We start from the raw sequence: 19,622 nt of genomic DNA on the forward strand, positions 1-19,622 counted from the left end.
ATCACCAACATGTCAGTTCCAGAAAGATACCTCACATCTACCTCTAACACCAGATGCAGCCAAGCGTATCCATACCCTAATTATCTTCCACCTCAACATCTGCAACCTCCTTCACCATCTTTCTCATTCCTGGTTGTGAACTTGTAATTCATTATATAAACAATGATGTACCTGTACTACTTTTAGTTCAGGTTTTTATAAATCTGTATAGACAACAAAATAGAATGAGCTGCTATAACACTGTGGTTTATCTTTTAACATACAGATAGTTAAGGAAGAGGAGTGTTTCGGTGAAGCGCTATAAAAGTGATAATCAATGGAAACAGTCTATAGTGATATATATAGTGACACCCCTAAGAAAGAAAACTATTTTAAAGGTATATTCCTTTATATTGGGTATTTAACAATATCACTATAGACTGTTTCCATTGATTATCACTTTTATAGCGCTTCACCGAGGCACTCCTCTTCCTTAATTATAATTCATAATGAACATTAAAGGACCACTATAGTGCCAAGAAAACATACTCATTTTCCTGGCTCTATAGAGTCTCTAGGTCCCCCCCACCCTCATGGCCCCCCTCCCACCAGGCTCTAGGGTGAGGAAGGGCTTAATCCCTTATCTTTTCTCCAGTGCCGGGCTCCCTCGGCGCTGGGGACTCTCTTCCTCCTTTCCCCGTCATTGGCTGAATGCGCATGCGTGGCACGAGCCGCGCACGCATTCAGCCAGTCCACAGGAAAGCATTCTCAATGCTTTTCCTATGGACGCTGGCGTCTTCTCACTGTGAAAATCTAAAGACAATTCTCACATACCTGCTATACCTCAATCCTCTGCCAGTCTTTAATTTACACTGGCTTGCTCTAAGATTTAGGGTTAATTTTTAAATTCTATTGCTTACTTATAAAGTGCTTCATAAAATTCCCCTTCTCTACTTATCCTCACCAACAAACACCTTAAGTATATCCCGTCCAGGACCTTCCACTCTGTAAAAGCCTTGGGCCTTTCCTCTGCTCATATTTGCACCTTTGTCTCTCACCTTCAAGACACCATTCCTATAAATCTCCATACCATGCTCCACTAGACTACCCAAAGTAACCATTCTCTTATCTAGAAGGTATATCACATTAACAGTTAAGGACCTTCCTTCCCTCTCCTCTCTCCCCACACTTCACTAACCCACTTTCCTTATTTCCTCCAGTTGCGTTATTTAACCCCTTAAGGACCAAACTTCTGGAATAAAAGGGAATCATGACATGTCACACATGTCATGTGTCCTTAAGGGGTTAAAGATACACTATATCGCTAGGAAGTACAAGGAAAGAGCTCTTTGCAGCCAGCCCTCCTCCAAGGCTGTGATCATCAAGACTGACAAAACCTAACCAAAAGCATTCGGGAAGGAAAACAACTGGATAGGGATAGGGAATATATAGGGTGAAGGGGATGGGTCGGTGAAAATTGAGATTGACTGGTTTGGTATATATATCACCCAGGAACTTAAATGTGATCATATTTTAATCCATTTATATCATTCCACTCGTTACTCTACACCATAGAATATCAGGAAGTATATTTGCATCTTTTGTGCTTTCAAGAGCTTCTATTAAATTATAGGGAGGCAGGAAAACTGCAAGGAAAACACTATATTATTTAAAATGTATTCATCTATAAAGTTAAAAAGTGCATGGCTATCTCCTATAAATTCCAGCAGGTCAACTATACTGCTATGTTTGCCTTCGTGATAGTTGCGCTTCTGCCTCTTGATGATTGTATTTGTGATATAAACAATGGTAACATGAGACACAGAAGCCTGTAGCACAGGTAATGATATACCTCTGTACATCAGTTTGCATGTGAAGGTGCTGCTGCTTAAGGTAGACTGAATGTTCAGCGGTGAATGATTCATGCTTGAACATATCAGCCTAATTTTATTTAACCCCTTAAGGACCAAACTTCTGGAATAAAAGGGTATCATGACATGTCACACATGTCATGTGTCCTTAAGGGGTTAAATTTACTTCCGCTAGAATTCCGCTTGAAATTAGTAATTTAACAGGTTAGGTTGTTTCAATTATCATCGTGATAACGGTGGAACGCTCATTAAAGTTATTCTAGTATTTTCTTGTAGACTGCTAACTGCAGGACTTGATTTATAGCAGGCGATCTGGATTATTTATTTATTAGTATATTTGATATGACTGTGAAATAGGTAAGCCCTATTGCCAAATTCTCCAACAGTAACTATCTTTTTGGGAGGTGCAAATAAATTGGTCACCCTCAGCCCTCTGTAAAGAGCGATTGAAGGTGTATTAGTACAGATGGGAAAGCTTTGGGAGCAAAATACTTCTATTACGCTTTCTATACCACTGTTCTTCTTTCTAAGGAGCTCATAAGAGGTCTAAATAAATCACTAAATATGATGAAAAGTAATTGGAAAGGTGACATCATTAGCATGTTGAGAAAAATAATGTAATTCTGAAAAAAAATTGTTTTTATTTACTTTTTTTTCACTTAACTCTCAACAGTAGCTAAATCGAGATCTGAATGGCAGCCATTTAGAAAAAAAAATGCCAAGCTGGAAAATGATTTCACTCATCTGTAGTTACAGATTGACTATTTTACTCGCTACAGAATGCTTTACTGGTTATGATGCCCTTCCCTCCCTTCCACCCAATGTAAGTAGTCAAACAATTCTAGAACAGTTTAACTTCTTACCTGAAGTCCGCCAAATGCAGGGCCTAGCTTATTGGTTAGGAGCTAGCCCTGCACTGCAGGTTTTAACTAAGGGGAGCTAATAGAGGCTCCTAAGCAAAATATTTCAGCTCTCTGCTGGCTGTAGAGGAGGCAGGGATCTGCACCTAGTGGACCCAACATATAAAGTTAAACTAATAAATATGTTTGACTACTTCCAACGGGGGAGTGCTAGTGCAGTACTGGTATCACAAGAGTGTGTTGTAAAGGTTATAGTGTTTAGAGTGTTCCTCTAAAATCCTCCAATAATGATAATAGCTCTGCTTTCAAAAACATTACATTTTAACTAGAATACAGTTACATAGTTACATAGTTACATAGCTGAAAAGAGACTTGCGTCCATCAAGTTCAGCCTTCCTCACATTTGTTTTTTGCTGTTGATCCAAAAGAAGGCAAAAAACCCAGTTTGAAGCACAATTTTGCAACAAGCTAGGAAAAGATTCCTTCTTGACCCCAGAATGGCAGTCAGATTTATCCTTGGATCAAGCAGTTATTACCCTACATTGAAAGATTATATCCTTGAATATTCTGTTTTTGCAAGTATGCATCTAGTAGCTGTTTGAACATCTGTATGGACTCTGATAAAACCACTTCTTCAGGCAGAGAATTCCACATCCTGATTGTTCTTACAGTAAAAAAACTTTCCTTTGCCTTAGACGAAATCTTCTTTCTTCCAGTCTAAACGCAGTTGTTAATATTTTTTCTACCTTGATGCCAGATGCTTCAAAAAAACATTTTTTCCATTGATCAAATATACAATTAATCTTAAAATAGTATTCTTTCATACTAACCAGGCCAGCGTACATACTGCATTTACTTTAGAACATGTTCTCGCTTTAGACCACATCCTTTTTTATCTAAATAGCTCCAAACCTATGGAAGAAGGGCTGGCCATGTTTATGTGCTATATAATTCTAGATAAATTGTGTGAGATGGAAAGCTTGCCACTAAAATGGTTAAAAAGCATATTCTTGGTTGAAAATCAAAAACAAAACAAAAATTTTTTTTTGCAACAAATAAAAGCAAAGTTTATTTTGTATATATTAAAATGATTATAAAACTGCAAATAATACACAAAAAATACAGGATAGAAATCAGTACAGTAAATAAAACCCGCGTTGCATCTCCACAGTAGCACAAGTGCTTTGTCTCTAATAAAAGACTGTACTGCTTTCCTGTAATTATCTGAAAACATTGCCTACACTTTGTCCCTGGATTTAAATAAGAGATCTACCTTAACAATGTGACTGTGCCTTGATCACATTACCACTGGCACAGGGCCAGCTAAGAGAGAAAAAAAAAAAGGAAGAGACTGTTCATGCAATATATTAACAGAGATACGCAAGAAGAAGCAACAGTTTTCAGGATTCCAAAGACTGTAATGTTTCTTTCTGTTACTTGATCTTTAAAAGGTTCATTTGTTCTATGATTTATCCCATTCTGGAACCTTGTGCTTCCTCCAACTATCTGCAGAAATGAGTGAAAAAGACTCTCTAGCGAACCAGGAGATTCCAGCTGTTATTCGTGCCCTTGGGACATTGGCACTGGCTGCTGCCACTGCGGTGGTCATCAAGTGGTTTACGTCACATGAAAATAACGAGGAAAAGCTACTAGGAGATTGTGATCCCAATTTGCAAACACAGCTTGAAGCAATACCCCAGGAGGACCAGTGCAATAGCAATGGACCTAACTTTCTCGATGCTACAACTGCAAAAGACATCTCAGTACTGAAGGTCAGTGACGAGGTTGAGGGCATTAGCTCAAGCTGTCCTAACGACAACGAGCATGGGCTAAAGATAAAACTTTTCGGGAACAATTGCCATTGTCAAGAAAGTTCTCTAGACACAAGCAATGCCGAAGAGAAAGATGGGCGGGTAGCAAAGAACAATTGTGCAGATGCTTCATCAGGTACATGTGAGCATATGTGCATTAATAAAAACAATATTGCTGCTTGTCAGTGTGACTTTGTTGCTAACAATGAATATGTCCGAAAGACAGAACTGCCTGCATTATTCAAAGGTGTTAATATAAATGATACATGGGATTTGACTAGTTGCTGCATACAAGAACCGAATAATGAATCACCTTGTGAAAGATCACGCAGGTTAGGTGAACATGGCAACAGCTTGGGAACAGGAAAGTCAAGTAACATAGACGAGCAGATATATGATGTAACCTGCAAATCTAAAGGGAGTAAAGTACAAAGTCATGGCAACGTTTTCCCTGTGCAGATTCAACAACAGAGAAGCATGGGACTGCGGCAAGAGATGTTTGCTTTTGATTCAGACAGAACAGCAGATGGAGTGTTAACATGTTTTTTCACACTTAAAAAAAATGATTCAGAGTCTGAAACAGAGAAACTAGTTGATACTTTGCAACTGGAAAACGCATGCAATGACCAAGATTGCAGTAGAATGGAGTTTAGTGGTCAGGACTCAGTCTGTTATTGTGCGGAAACCGAGAATTCAAATGTGTCAAAACTTGAGAACCACCAGAGTAATGATGGAATATTAATTAATTCTAAAGAATTGAGAGATGACCTGTCAACAACTGCTGTGGCCTCATTGGTGGTAGAAACCATGGCAAATGACAACTGCATCAGTAATACAGATTGTTTTCAAAATAGCATTACAAATGATCAGATGCCGTATTCAATAAACGAAGATTCAATGTTGTCTAATGACACTGATAGCTATAAAGACATTTTGAAAACTGAAAGCTATGGCACCCAAGATAAAAAGTCTTTAGAATACACGGCACATAATGTCCTAGAATATGAAATACAGGAACAAGCACAAGCAATATTTCAAAATGAAAGTTCTGTGAGTGCTCCTCATCAACAACTGGCCAATCAGGGAAACAATATTGAAAAGACAAATAGTGGAACACCACTGGAAATTAATTGTACAGAGCCAATCACAAAATGTATCAGAAATAAAGAAGATAACTGCATAGAAATTGCCCAAATAATGCCATTGTACAGTTCCTGCACAGCCCAGTCTGTGGGCCCTGCATCTAACACTACTATACAGAACATCAAAACAAGCCTAAGAATCAATGATACTTGCCGTCATAACAGCAAACATGTAGCACATTCATCAGTAGAATACAGTGCTACCACAACATACCATGTTAAATACAGTGATAACCTTGACATGGAACCAACTTCTATTTTAGAGATGACATATGCTGAAATTTGCTCCACAGAATCCAGAAGTATGGATTATTCTGTACACATGGATAAAGATATAATTATAAATCCTAGCCGTGAAGCGGAAAGCAAAAATTATGCTTCTAATGTGCAAATGATTGAGGAAAAGCATGAAGTCAATGATTCTGTCTGTAGAAAACTACTGGATGAAAAAGAAAAATTAAATCTCAACTTTGAAACTGGATGCAGAGATGATGCTCCTGATGCGGAAATGGAAGATATAAAAAATTTAGATAATGCTATGTTACTTGCAGAAGAGGTCAAATTTAAGCCAAGGTCTGAAACAGAAGATAGAAATGATGCTTCTGATGCAGAAATAATTGAAGTAAGACACAAATATAATGAAACACTATTTGATGAAGATGAAACATATAATCACGACGTTGAAAGAGAATGCAGAAACGATGCCTCTGACGAGGAAATTCTTGATCTAAAACGCAATATCAATCATATACTGCTTAATGAAGATGAACATTATAATTCAAGTCTTAAAACAGAAGGCAGATTCATAAATGATCGTTGTAATGCGGAAACAGTTGAGGTAAAACATGACGTCAATGATATAGCATTTGATGGAGATGAAAAATATAATCCCGACCCTGAAATAGAATCCAGAAATGATACGTACGATGTGGAAATGGTTGAGGTAAACCAGGAAGTCAATAATATACCACTTGATGAAGATGAAAAATATAATCCTAACCCTGACACAAAATTCAGAAATTATAGTTGTAATGCGGAAATGGTTGCGGTAAAACATGACGTCAATGATATACCATTTGATGGAGATGAAATATATAATCCCGGCCCTGACAAAGAATTCAGAAATGATGCATACAATGTGGAAAAGATTGTGGTAAACCAGGAAGTTAATGATATACCACTTGATGAAGATATTAATTACAAATTAAACATAGATCCTAGCAAACTAGAAAATGACACACACTCTCATAAGGAGATATTGCATCTAAAATGTCCCTCTCTTATGGAGTTATTTTCCAATGAGAGCACCTCATCAACTATAAGAACAAACAGCCAAGATACTGATACAAATTCTAGGGGGCATCAAATGAATGAAAACAAATACCATCAAGAATATCCATTCAGTGGTTTTAGAGATTTGCCATCTCCCATTAAAAAAGGGACCTCAACAGCTTTTTCAATGCATAGCCATAATTCGATAAATGACACTGAACAACCTGTAGAGTTTTCATTTACTGCGTCATCCTGCCAAGAACCTGCTGCACTAAAAAAAACAAATCTCAATGCTGTTTTAACAGCACCTAAAACCAGAGAAGATAATGTAGAAGTAAAAAAGAATTCTCAAAACCTACACAGTGAAAACAATAATTTATTAGTTTATATGCCTGGCACATTCTTAAGTCAACAAAGTCAACAAACAGTAAAGGAGGAAATCTATAAGAATAAAAAAGATTTTCCTTTGGAGCTGACTAAGGAAATGCTAGGGTGTAATCCGGATGTCGTACGTTTGATACCAACAGAGAAGACAACACTAAATGATGAATGCAGCCTAACAATGAACCTGTGCAGACCACAAACTGCAACTCCTGGCTTCGAACAAGAAAAACAATCAGACTCTGCTAGCAACTCTAATGTGACTTGCGAAAACCCCCAAAATACCCCTCTATCATTTAGTGAATTAAAAAGATTATACTCAAACATTCCGCAAAGCTTTTTCCATCCCACGAAAAAGTTGTCGGCTATTGAAGAAAAACATGAGCAAAAAGCATCAGAAGACAATTATGTCTTCACTCCAGATGGTAAATTGCCCTTGGTTACAAAGAGCTGTGAAAATATCCATGATCGAGTCTCAATCCAGAGACCCAAACTGAAAAACAAAACACAAAGCATGTTGTGCTTATTAACAGAGTATTATTCATCAACACTTCACAGCTCTGAAAATGGGCCAATTGAAGAAGTGTCCAGAGGAAGCTTTATTCGCATACCCAGGGGTCTTCAGGATATAGGAGAAGCCGTGAGGTTTCATCTGACATTAGGAAACTGTTTAGAGTTGCTCAAGTTCGCAAGAAAAAACAGTGTACCCGAACTTCTGAAAGCAGTTTATACTGTAATTAGTGATAACTATCTTCATGTGCTAAAGAACTCTGCCATTTATGGCCAACTTAGTGGCTTGGACAGGGAAAGGATCCTGCAGTTACGTATGAGGAGGAAGCCTTCTCTTTGTGTTGTTGAAATAAAGAGCATCTTTGGTTGGAATAAAACTTGTCAGACCGTTGAAGAGACTGATACAATTCAATCAAAAACTCAAATTTACACACTGGATATGGAACTAAATCAATGGGACACTATAACCAGTATTCCAGAAGAAGCATGTCTTAAAGGGTGCAGCATCTGTTCAATGCACAACTATCTGTTCATTGCAGGAGGCATTCAAAATTCAAGTGGAGTTTCAACCTGTTCAGACAAATTATTTTGTTATAACCCTCTTACAGACATCTGGAGCCAACTCACATCGATGAACCAAGCACGGTCTCAGCTGAAGCTAATTCCAGTTGATGGTCACCTTTATGCTATTGGTGGACAGTGCTTACAAACAGTGGAAAGGTATGATCCTAGGTTGAACAAATGGACCTTCAGGTCCCCACTTCCCAAAGGTTCTTTTGCAGTGGCCCATGAAGCTACAGAATGTGGAGGAGAAATCTACATTTCAGGAGGTCATTTATTTTATCGCCTTCTAAAGTACAGCCCCAATAACGACAACTGGGAAGAATGTCCTTTTAATGCCAGCAGGGGACGCTCTTGTGATATGGTGGCTGTTAAGAATCACCTTTATAGATTTGACATGCAAAGAGACTCAACAGTCAACATCTTCAAATACAATACTACAGCAAAGATCTGGACCGAATATTCAGCAATCTTTCCAGCGAGTAAGATGCCTTTCAGATGTGTAGTACTGAATAATACAATCTACTGTTTAAATAGAGAGACAACTACACAGTTTGCAGATGGAGATGGCAAAGCGGTGTTTGAGCCAGTTGTCTTAAGTAATTTTCCCACCAGAGGCCTGGTGGGAACTCCCTACCCTTTTGTGTTAAGTCTGCCTGGCCCAATATCACAGACATCAGTGTAACATGTTGTTCTTAACAGCAGGTATACAAATATATTGTGCACCACATATATACATATACTCTAAGGAATATTTGCACTAGATAAGTGCCTTCTGTGCTTTTTATGAAATATTTTAAAACCAGTGCAGTATTAAGGTGAACCTGCCATGAGAGGTTCATTTTTCTCACTCCTATTTACGTATATCTTAAAAATAAATAATATATTATGATACAATGGTTTTTGGGTTTTACACTAGTAGTACCACCGACACCAGGTTCCTCCTACCTTCCATGACCAGCAATCCATTGGAAAGCAGAACACCACTTCACAAAAAAGTGCCTCTTTAATACTCACACACAGGCTTTATTGTCAATGCATAGACGTATGAACAGAATGACGTCTGTCATTCCATTCACATGTTCCTCTGACAAAGCACAAGACAAAGTGGTTTTCCTTGTGAGTCAATCCTTGCAAACACACTATGTCCTCAGCACAGGAGTGTATGCAGATAACTGAATGACTGGTGAGGGAAGGTGACAATTAAAAGAACACTACAGACACCATAAATACCAGAATTCTCTATAGTGGTTATGTTGCCAGGAGTGCCCTGGCTTCCCCCCTTTTAATGGAAGCTCCGGCTTAGGAGCTTCTGACATCTCCAGAGCAAAGAGGTGCCCAGGGGATCCCAGGTAAGAAATCAAACTACACAGTGCAAACTGAAGTGATCATGTTGCTCAGAGTGTTTTATTTTATTTAATCTATACATTTACTAGCATTTCTGATTGCACAGTGTATAGATAAAACGGTGTATGGCAACCATTGTGTGTACTACAAAGGATACATTTAAGAATAATTAAATAAACAGCTGAAATTAAATTCACTTCGCCTTAACCATGATATTAATTTATATATAAAAGATATTCCAGCACTCCATTGCAGTAGAATTCTCTCTTTTTTTTATTTGAGGCAGTGAAAAAAATATGACAATGTTTCGGCCACACGCATGTCAAGATTCTTAGTACCCTTTCGAGTCATAAGTGGTGACTGAACACCATATAAACAATCAGATTATCCGGTGATGAGTTATCTGTGCTTCATGTAAACAACAGGGAGATTTACAAACAACATTTTTGTATTCTGATAAAATGTTTTTATGCAAATGGAGTGAATAATAACTTCTCAACCATTCTAACGGTTCTATTTTAAGATTTCAAAATTAAAATATGCATATTGTGTACTTGTGTAAATGCACTAAATAGTACTAATGAGAAATATTTTTTTCACTAACAAAATTAATTTGACTTACATTTGTTAAATTACCTCAACTTACTACTTAGCAAATAGGTTCCCACATTTACCAAGAATGGTAAGATAGACATAGAAGTATAGAGGAGGTGCAGAGCAGGTAAGAAGTCAAACCGTTCTAAAATTGTGTGACTACTTACAATGGATAGGGGGGTGCAAAGGCACTCCTTGCACCATAATCACTTTAGCGCACTGTAGGTTTTATACTTATTGGAGTGTTACTTGCTTCATGGTGTTAAATCATATTTAAAAAGTTTAACACCAAAGTTCTGTCCCTAGGTACCCATCCCACTGCCTCCTCACAATTACAATGTTTTAACGAAAATATTCATAAACGAGCTTTCAAAAAGAAAAGACATATCATTGTAATTTCTCTTTGTGGATATTTAATTTAATTTATGAAAGACCCAGTGCATTAAGGGTTGTGCTCTTGCTGTGGCTGTTCATTACAGTAATTCTGGGATATAAAGCAAACATACCTGTCATAAATACTTTTAGAATATAGAAAATGCAGACTTAAATAACTTGAAAAGATAAAAAGCCTTAAAATATCCATAAAAATGATAACTTTGACATAAAAAATTACAATAAAAAAACAAACCTTTTCTCAATGTACTGAATAAAGTAGCATGTTTATCTTGTTCTGAATAATGTTTTTATAGCTAAACGGGTGTTCTCCTTTATTTCATGTGCAATAGACTGTAAGCTTGTCTGAACAGGGTCCTCATCTACCTATTGTTCCTGGAACATTTTGTAATTGTCTCATTTATTGTTAAATTTCCCCATTTCATAATATTGTAAAGCGCTGAGGAATATGTTGGCGCTATATAAATACTACTACTACTATTAATAATAATTTAGCATCTTCCTATGACAGTAGCTACTAAATCTCTATTTTGCTGCATTGCTCTTCATAATTTCGATTGTACACTGCTAGCACCATCACATACAGAAGCAGTTTACTGTCCGTGGCGCATTATGCATTTGAGCATTTTTGTTTCACTTTATTATTTTCTTGCATAAAATTTCAACCTTTTTCTGCATAGCTAACTAAATAAAATAAAATAAAATCTGAGTTATGATTTGGTTAATTAAATGTTCTTATGTCTTTTACTTGGCAATTTCTTGATGTCTAGATATATAATCAAGAATGCATTGACAAGGGAATTGAGCTAGGCCCAGGGTGATGACATACTGCCGCCTACTGTCATTAGTACAAATAGCAATAAAGCAAATAAATGAATGTTTTGTTATATGTATTTTATTCTACATTGTGGGTAATATGTCTATTTTAAAAGACAAATCTGTAGAAATATTAATAAAATATTTGCACCTGTCGTCTGTCACAAGACGTTTGAGCATCATGTGAACTTGCAGTCACTCTATATTAAATTTCTTTCTGCTAGAAAACTCTAAGAGATGTTGCAAGTGTCCTCAGCAGTCTTACATTTTTATCCAAAAAGCTCAAATGTATATTAAGAAGGGTTAGCTTAAAGGGTCACTCTGAGCACCATAGCCACTACAGCTTGGTGTAAAGAAATCGTAAGCGTTGTCCACCTGGTTTGTGTCCAAATGTTTACAAGTGGTATGACAAAACTCAGGCTCTGCCACCACCTCCAACCTGGACCCTCATGTCTTGAGACAGCATACAATAAACAAAACCCATAGACTTTGATATATTTGCTGTGAAAAAGCCATCCCTGAAAAAAGTACCCCCCATTATTCTTTCCCACCATGCTTAGCAGTGTGCAGGTTTAATAAAAGTGTCCTATCTGGTAGGAACAGATTGTCACTTCTCTCCCTTCGCTAGTTAACAGCGGGTGCAAAGTATTGTTCTTACATTTATTTATTCCTGTTGCCTACTGACAAATGTAGTTTTTTTTTGTTTTTTTTTTGCTCTTAATTTTGCTACAGCAGCTTTTTTTTTTGCTCTTAATTTTGCTACAGCAGCTTTTTGTTAGAGCCGTACAATCCAGCAGACAAATATAGCATAACCATAACTCAAAAGAACAGAAAAAGAAAACGTTAAGGAGGTCAAGCTAATAAGAATACCACCAAAGAACTGGCGCAACATTGGAGCTTTAAAAATGGACTTATAACGCAACTAAATAACTCACCTGTTCCCCAAAATATTTCTAGGCATGGAACCTCTAACAGGCTACTTGTATATTAAACAGCATACTAACAATGTAACTTGCACATGGCAAACAAAACGGCATTTTTATAAGGTTAATATGTGATAAACTATCACATGCCTTACCTACATCTCTCCCATTAAAGGAACACTATAGCATAGACAAACATGTATTACTAATGCTATAGTCTCCTAGTCCCTATTTATATTCTGGGTGGTCCTTTTAATCTAAAAAAAAAGTTATACTTACCTTTCTTCCAAAATAGAGAAAACTACCTCAATAAAGAGATAGAAAGTGTTTCTTTACAGTGCCCAAAATGTAAAAGCTGCTCAACACTAAAAGTGGAATACCCCTTACCCACAATAAAAAACAAATATACAGAAATAAGGTATACAAATTATACCAAACAAGTGGAGCGCTCTAAACAGTAGAGGGGTTTACTCACCCCTTTGGTACAGTGACAGTCTTGAAAAACTTGAATGTACATATAAAAGGAAACAAGAGAAACAAAAATATAGTGCAGATGTTCCAAAATGGATAATTGGTAGTAAGTAATGACTGAAACCACTCACATGGACAGGAGCCTATATGGTATTGGCTCCGTAAAAGGATCCTTTATGCTTTTAGGGCAGCAACACACCCCTTTATCCCAGGTAGTGTCCCTCCAGGAGTATACAACGAGAAGAAAAGCAGAAAAACAACTGTGTAGAATTGCACATACTATAATGGTATTTTGAAATATAAATAGTTGTGCTCACCTTCTGCAGAGCCCTGAAATCCCGGCTCTGAGGTTGATAAACAATGTGCTACTTTAGAGGGGGAATAGCACTCTCCCCAATGGAGTTCCTGATGGCTATAAAGGACTTTGGACTAAAGTATAAAATAGTAAATAACATTTATTGTTAATACATTAAAAACAAAATAAATGGGTACTTAGAAAGTAAAAAGATCCAATAAAAGTCCAATAAAAAGTCCAGAATAATCAGCTAAACACGTTTCACTCTATGAGCTTCCTCAGTAGCTCTATGAGGAAGCTCATAGAGTGAAACGCGTTTAGCTGATTATTCTGGACTTTTTATTGGACTTTTATTGGATCTTTTTACTTTCTAAGTACCCATTTATTTTGTTTTTAATGTATTAACAATAAATGTTATTTACTATTTTATACTTTAGTCCAAAGTCCTTTATAGCCATCAGGAACTCCATTGGGGAGAGTGCTATTCCCCCTCTAAAGTAGCACATTGTTTATCAACCTCAGAGCCGGGATTTCAGGGCTCTGCAGAAGGTGAGCACAACTATTTATATTTCAAAATACCATTATAGTATGTGCAATTCTACACAGTTGTTTTTCTGCTTTTCTTCTCGTTGTATACTCCTGGAGGGACACTACCTGGGATAAAGGGGTGTGTTGCTGCCCTAAAAGCATAAAGGATCCTTTTACGGAGCCAATACCATATAGGCTCCTGTCCATGTGAGTGGTTTCAGTCATTACTTACTACCAATTATCCATTTTGGAACATCTACACTATATTTTTGTTTCTCTTGTTTCCTTTTATATGTACATTCAAGTTTTTCAAGACTGTCACTGTACCAAAGGGGTGAGTAAACCCCTCTACTGTTTAGAGCGCTCCACTTGTTTGGTATAATTTGTATACCTTATTTCTGTATATTACCTTTCTTCCAGCTCGGAGACTCACTCGGTGCTGCCACCCGCTCCGTAACATCATCCTGGAGGCATTCTTCCACAATGATTGTCCAGTAGAGAAGCACTGGGGGATGAGATGTGCATGTGTGTTGAGCTCCACTCACTTCCTAATGGTTTTAATTTTCAATTCAATCCATCCCTATGAGTTGCATTTGATGATGTTTGACATCCTTGTGGACATTCATGGACATTGTATGTCATATGACCGAGTGTCATTGCAGAAAGACAACCACAGGAGACATATTTAGCCCTTCAATCAAAGCATTGCCATATAGATACTAAATACAAATACTAAAACAACAGGCCAAAGTACCCACACCACCTCATTGAGATGAAGTAGGCGTTTAAATGACCATCTGCATTCCCAGAAGAGCAGGATGTCAAAACAAAACAAAACAAAACAGCATCTGTAGAGTTTCTGTTTTTTAGGGAAACTTCGCTGCTTGTAAATCCATTGCTGATGTGCATTGTATGTTTTATTCTGAAACCAAGTCTACATGTAACTGTTACATTTGTAATGCATATTGTGATGTCATAACACTGAAATCACTGTACAAACATGAAAGATAGCAATCCACCATCTGCAGTAGAATAACATGACTACTCTATACAGAAAGGATTGTATATGTTTTGCAAGCTTGTCACTTGAAAACTAATATTTAGCTTTCTCTGGTTCTAAAAAAAAAAAAAAAAACATTCATCATGCAAATGTAAAATATTTTATTTCTGAAAGCTAAGAAAAAATGTTGTGAAATAAATGCTTCTTGTAGCCATAGTTTAAGAACACACAAAAATTAAAAAATATTTTTTTTTTTCCCAAAGGAAAACTCCAACCCCCATAATAATTTAAATAAACACCATAGGTTCAGGATCACAAACGTTCCTAATCTTATAGTATTAAAAACACTAATAAAAGAAAAGGCAGTGTTTACATGAGAATTCCTGCAGGAACTGACTTTATTCACCAGAACAACTTCATTAGGTGTAGTTGCTCTGGTGACTATAGTGTCCCTTTAATGTAATTTATTTATGGGGGCAGGATTGTATGTCTTACCTTCAGGGGTTAACATGTTGAATTCAATGTTTGGGCTCATACTATTTATTTCACTGGAGGCACAGTGATAGGCTGAGAATAACAGCAGGCCCCCCAGATCAGAGCGTACAAGGACAAAGGCAGAGCGACAAAAACGAGGCTCACCGTTGCAGGATTTGTCGACTGCTACATGCAACTTTTTTTTTTTCACACCTCACATATTTGTTCTATACATGCATAAGTAAACATAATATTAAAAATCCTGGGGAGTGACAGTTCTATTTTAATACATTTATTAAATAACTGAATTATTCTAAAATATAGGAATATAAATGTTGTATTTGTTTAAAACCAGATTTCCCTGTTCTCTACATAATCAAGGCTCCTTAAGCAGCCCTCTCTCTGTGAAAACCTAGCGTTTGGTGAATAGAACTGTGCTACAAACTATTATATACAATCAACATATTAGTGAACACTTTAAAAAAGCCTATATTTATGGTGAAACGCGTTAGTGTGTTACCCTTTGTAAGTTTTATATTTTATTTCTAAGTACTGTTTTTTTACCCTTCCCTGGACCTTCCTGATTTATCCAAAATATTTAATCTAGAAGATCCTCACATCAAATTCCTTGGTGGGAAATATACCACCCAAGCTATACAGATTGAACAAAACCTATTTTTGCTCTCTACCTGTGAGTACCTCTTCTTTTATTATTTTTACCGATTTTAAATAGAGTGCACTATATTCTGTTGTATTTCTATTTTATATACTTTTACCGGTGAACGTCTGCTACTGCACACGGAAGTGGGTACTCCCAAAGCCTAACAAGGTCCGCATCCATACATACCGGTTATTGGAAGTTAAATACTGGCCTTCTTCATAAGATCAAGACTGCAAGTATATCCACAGATGGGGATTATAGTGCCCAGGTGCATACACTTGGAGCTGATTTTAATCTCCAAAATACTGTAAATGTATTTATTTTTCTCACCTCACTGATAATATCAATATCCTTCACTATATTCTGTTTCATGTCCTCTTATTTTTCTATTGACCTTCGCTCCGGTCCGGATCTGAACACATCCATAAGGCGCTGCCTCCCTCTACCTTTTTGCACAATTAACATATTATGTCTTAATTAAATAATAAAAAAGTTCCTTTAGTCCAGGATCTTTGGTAACAATTTAAACATTTACAACAATTATGAAAAGTATCTCTGCTGCTTGATTTTTCCTCCACACTCCAAGATAGACATTTTGTTAATATGTTTACAACAAAAGCCAATCAGAAATGTCCATTATGCAGAATTTATTGAAAAGATTTTAAAATCATAACGTCAACAAATAACTTTCACATTGTTAGGTAATCACAAACTTAGTGCACTCAGTCTGACACTAAGTTTAAGCATATAAGGGGCACCTGCAAAGTAAATATCCATCCTGTATATCAGGCTCAGTTTGTACAAATCAGGACTCCATACTATAAACGACTGAACCGGCTGTATTATGCCACTGGACACAGGATTGTGGAGATGCGAACAGGGAGCTTGTTATACACAACGGATATTTACTTTGCTGGAGTTTTTATATGTTTAAAATCAGTGCCAGATTGAGGGAACTAACTTTGAAAATTCCCCTACATTGAAGTTGTACTTACCGATTTACTGTTTTTAGAATAATCTTTTTAATAAAAACTACACAATGGATTTTTCTCATGCACTTTTTTGTTTTAAAACAAAACATATATCTGCTATTTACACAAGTATTTTAAACATTTTTTATACTAAATATATAATAATTGTTTTCAGAACACTCCGACAAACTGCCAACTTTTAATTATCATTTTTTTTTAGAAAAATTCTTACAAAATACCTTATGCGTCTCCTTTGGGTTTGTCTAACATTTCTAGCCATTTCTTTTCTATGTCTTCTTTGCATTTCAGAAAGGTCTCCTCCAGTCTTTTCTGGGAATCAGCCAGGTCAGGTTTGGTGCGTATAACTACCATGTCATACGTCATCCACATTGCCTGAGCTAATGGAACACAGAACATACAGGTAAATAAACGTGTAGGAAGCTTAAAAGGGACTCTTTAACCTTACTGTACCATTGCAAAGAGGCCATGGGTACACCCCTCTGATTTGCATCAAATCATTATCAAAAACAAACATTTTGGAATTATAATGGAAAAAACTATAAATGTGTGTACACATACAGCCTATCCTTCTATTGCCACTATTCTCATTAATATTGCATCATTGGAATGAGGAGGTAGGATCAGGGGGTTATACCTTCTCATGGATCTGTATGTGATCATGTGCATGTCAAGCTGCAAACTCAGGGATGAAAATACGAATTCTCAAGTTTTTGTGCCAAATAAGGGATTCTCAAAGTTCTATTTGAGATATGCAAGTGATACATAACAGTTGTTTTCCTCCTAGATAGGTACTTGGCAGGATTCTACTTAAAGTGGCACTGTCATGCCGAACTTACCTTTCTTTTATCGATTCCACTTCTCTCCCTCTCTCAGGATCTGTTCTTCATTTCTTCCTATCTGCTCTAGTTTTCTTTAAAACATAAGACAAAGTACTACTTTGTCTTATGGAGGTTTCCTATGCTTGACAATCTTTGACTAGTGGAGGAGCAAAGTGTGCTTCGTTTCAAAGCAATTTCCCCACAATTCTCACCTTTGATCCGTGATCTCACGATGCTTCCTGTCAGTATACCCGAACGTCCTGTCACTTAGACAGAATGCAGGCAATACTACCGAATTGCGTCCTAACAGAATGAGAACAGTTTGTTCATTCATGTTTGGATGCATTTCGGGACTTGGTTTGTATCGGAATTTCATTTATATGAATGAAACTCCGATCCTATTCATGCCTCGGCTGCATCTTGCAGCTGCTTAAAAAAAAATAGCTGAAGATTAAATTAGGTATTTCATAAATCACCTCTAGGGGCACCGTTAGAGTGAGATACTACACATATTCTACATTGCCTAACTGCTTTTAACACCTTATCCAGACAGCCAACTCAATCTGTACAGTGGTGGAGAAACGTGAGAGTACATGGGGCTACAGTACTGTAGCCCCATGTAGCCAAAGCGCAGCTAAGCGAAAAAAGGCCTTGACAGGGGTTAGGAGGCGGGCATAGGATGAAGCAAGGAAGGAATGGAGTTATGGGTAAGTAGGCTTGGCTATTTAAATAGGCAGCCATTTTAAATCATTCACTTTTAATTACTACCTTGCCTTGTGTGTTATTTATATGGGGGTCATTGCCTTTTATATCAACAGAAGGATTCGGATGCGAGGGCGGAGTATGGGGGGCAATGACCCATGTTTATTGTTAAATTATTATTATGGTTATTAATATTGTAATTAATACATTGTTATTATTCAGGATTGTTTTAAATAAAGCTGTGGACAAATTTTCCCATATACCTGTGTGTCAGTGAGTTATTGGGTTAGGTATGTGGGGGGTTGTCCTGGAATCCGACTGCCCATATGGCGACTATACACTGGTCATGCAGTAGATCATGATGTATGTTCAACATTTATAACAGGAATTTGAAAATTAACCTTTTCTGCCAATGAAACATTTCAGCGGTTTATTAACTTACCACTGCCAATAGACTTTATTTTTTAATCATGACAACACTCATCTTGTTTTGTGCTTCCTTAAGTGCGCCAATGGAGGAGCCAACACTGTGTATCAATCCAACACATGTTTATGTTATCCTGAAACAAAATGTAATAATGAGAGTATTCTACCTGATATTTTTTCCATCTCCTCCTGCATCTTCTCCAAGTCCTTGTTCATGTTTTTCAACATATTGGAAGCATCACTGTAGCTGACAATTGCTGCATCTGACTCCATATTGAAGAACTTGCGTGTAAAATTCCAAAAGTTATAAAAACATAAAAAAAAAAAAAAAAAAAAAAGAATACAGGCAAAAAAGATTTAGTGTTAGTTTTATACTCAGGACTCAAAACAAAATGTCAAGTCCTAGAAGTCTAGCACAAAAGATTAAACCACAAATATTATTATTATTTATAAAGTCAACAAGTTCCATAGCGCTGTGCAATGGGTGGACTAACAGACGAGTTGGACACACAAGAACAGAGGGATTGAGGGCCCTGCTCCTTACAGCTTACCGTACATGCTAGAGGGAGTGGGGTAATGTGACACAGAAGGTAAGGGTAGGGTAGAGAAGTAGGTTGCTAAGATAGTGTTCATTGAGGGCTTAGTGTTTTGTTTTGATGACAGTTTCAGGAGAGGAATCAGGGTGCGTGGAGGGAAAGCTGTTCACAGCTTAATTGATATGCTTTCCTAAAGAAGTAAGTTTTCAAAGATTTTTTGAAGGAGTGGAGATTCGGTGAAAGTCTAACAGAGAGGGGA

General features: G+C 36.9%; 2 protein-coding genes across 2 annotated transcripts in view; one reads left to right on the forward strand and one right to left on the reverse strand.

Annotated features, from left to right (window-relative positions):
- Positions 1-19,622, reverse strand: part of SYCE3 (synaptonemal complex central element protein 3) — a 64,350-nt gene that overhangs the window by 31,628 nt on the left and 13,100 nt on the right. The window contains exons 2-3 of the mRNA XM_063434188.1: positions 18,995-19,109; positions 17,100-17,258 (exon numbers count right to left, since the gene is read on the reverse strand). Of these exons, the coding sequence (XP_063290258.1) occupies positions 17,101-17,258; positions 18,995-19,100 (264 nt within the window). The 5' untranslated portion in view covers positions 19,101-19,109 and the 3' untranslated portion in view covers position 17,100. The remainder of the gene's footprint in view (positions 1-17,099; positions 17,259-18,994; positions 19,110-19,622) is intronic.
- Positions 6,137-9,712, forward strand: LOC134575928 (uncharacterized). Its single transcript, XM_063435385.1, has one exon. The coding sequence runs from the start codon at positions 6,172-6,174 to the stop codon at positions 9,070-9,072; it is 2,901 nt and encodes a 966-aa protein (XP_063291455.1). The 5' UTR covers positions 6,137-6,171; the 3' UTR covers positions 9,073-9,712.

This window comes from Pelobates fuscus, chromosome 10 (genome assembly GCF_036172605.1).
Source record: "Pelobates fuscus isolate aPelFus1 chromosome 10, aPelFus1.pri, whole genome shotgun sequence".
Lineage (NCBI taxonomy): Eukaryota > Metazoa > Chordata > Amphibia > Anura > Pelobatidae > Pelobates > Pelobates fuscus.

Coding starts and splice junctions, on each gene's coding strand:
- LOC134575928 (XM_063435385.1), top strand. CDS start 6,172: ATGGAAGATATAAAAAATTTAGATAATGCTATGTTACTTGCAGAAGAG.